This window comes from Merops nubicus, unplaced genomic scaffold (genome assembly GCF_000691845.1).
Source record: "Merops nubicus isolate BGI_N331 unplaced genomic scaffold, ASM69184v1 scaffold32531, whole genome shotgun sequence".
NCBI lineage: Eukaryota > Metazoa > Chordata > Aves > Coraciiformes > Meropidae > Merops > Merops nubicus.
Window position 1 is genome coordinate 1,018 of NW_008589527.1, and position 301 is coordinate 1,318.

Sequence of the window (301 nt, forward strand, 5' to 3'; positions counted from 1 at the left end):
CAGCCTTGCTGGGGGTGCCCTCAGTCCCACCCTCCACCTCCCTACAGGTCAGCTGAAGCCCCTCCACCCTCCCCCAGCTCCCCACCTGCTGGATGGAGTAGAGCTTGATGCCCGAGGCGCGGTCCCAGATGCTGATGAGGTCGTCCAGGCCGCTGCTGATGACGCAGGAGGAGGTGCAGGTCAGGGAGGTGACGTCCCCGCGGTGGGCGTAGGTGTGGCTGACCCTGCTGCCCGTCAGCACGTCCCACAGGCAGATGGCCCCGTCCTGCCCGCCGCTCGCCAGCACCATCGTCTGCCCGGA

The 301-nt window shown here is 68.8% G+C and overlaps 1 protein-coding gene across 1 annotated transcript in view; it reads right to left on the reverse strand.

Moving 5' to 3' along the window:
- LOC103781902 (sterol regulatory element-binding protein cleavage-activating protein-like) overlaps window positions 1-295 on the reverse strand; it is a gene marked incomplete at both ends in the record, with an annotated part of 1,309 nt that extends 1,014 nt beyond the window's left edge. Inside the window, one exon of the mRNA XM_008949629.1 lies at window positions 86-295. Coding sequence (XP_008947877.1) covers window positions 86-295 — 210 coding nt within the window. The remainder of the gene's footprint in view (window positions 1-85) is intronic.
- Between the last annotated feature and the right edge of the window lie 6 nt (window positions 296-301).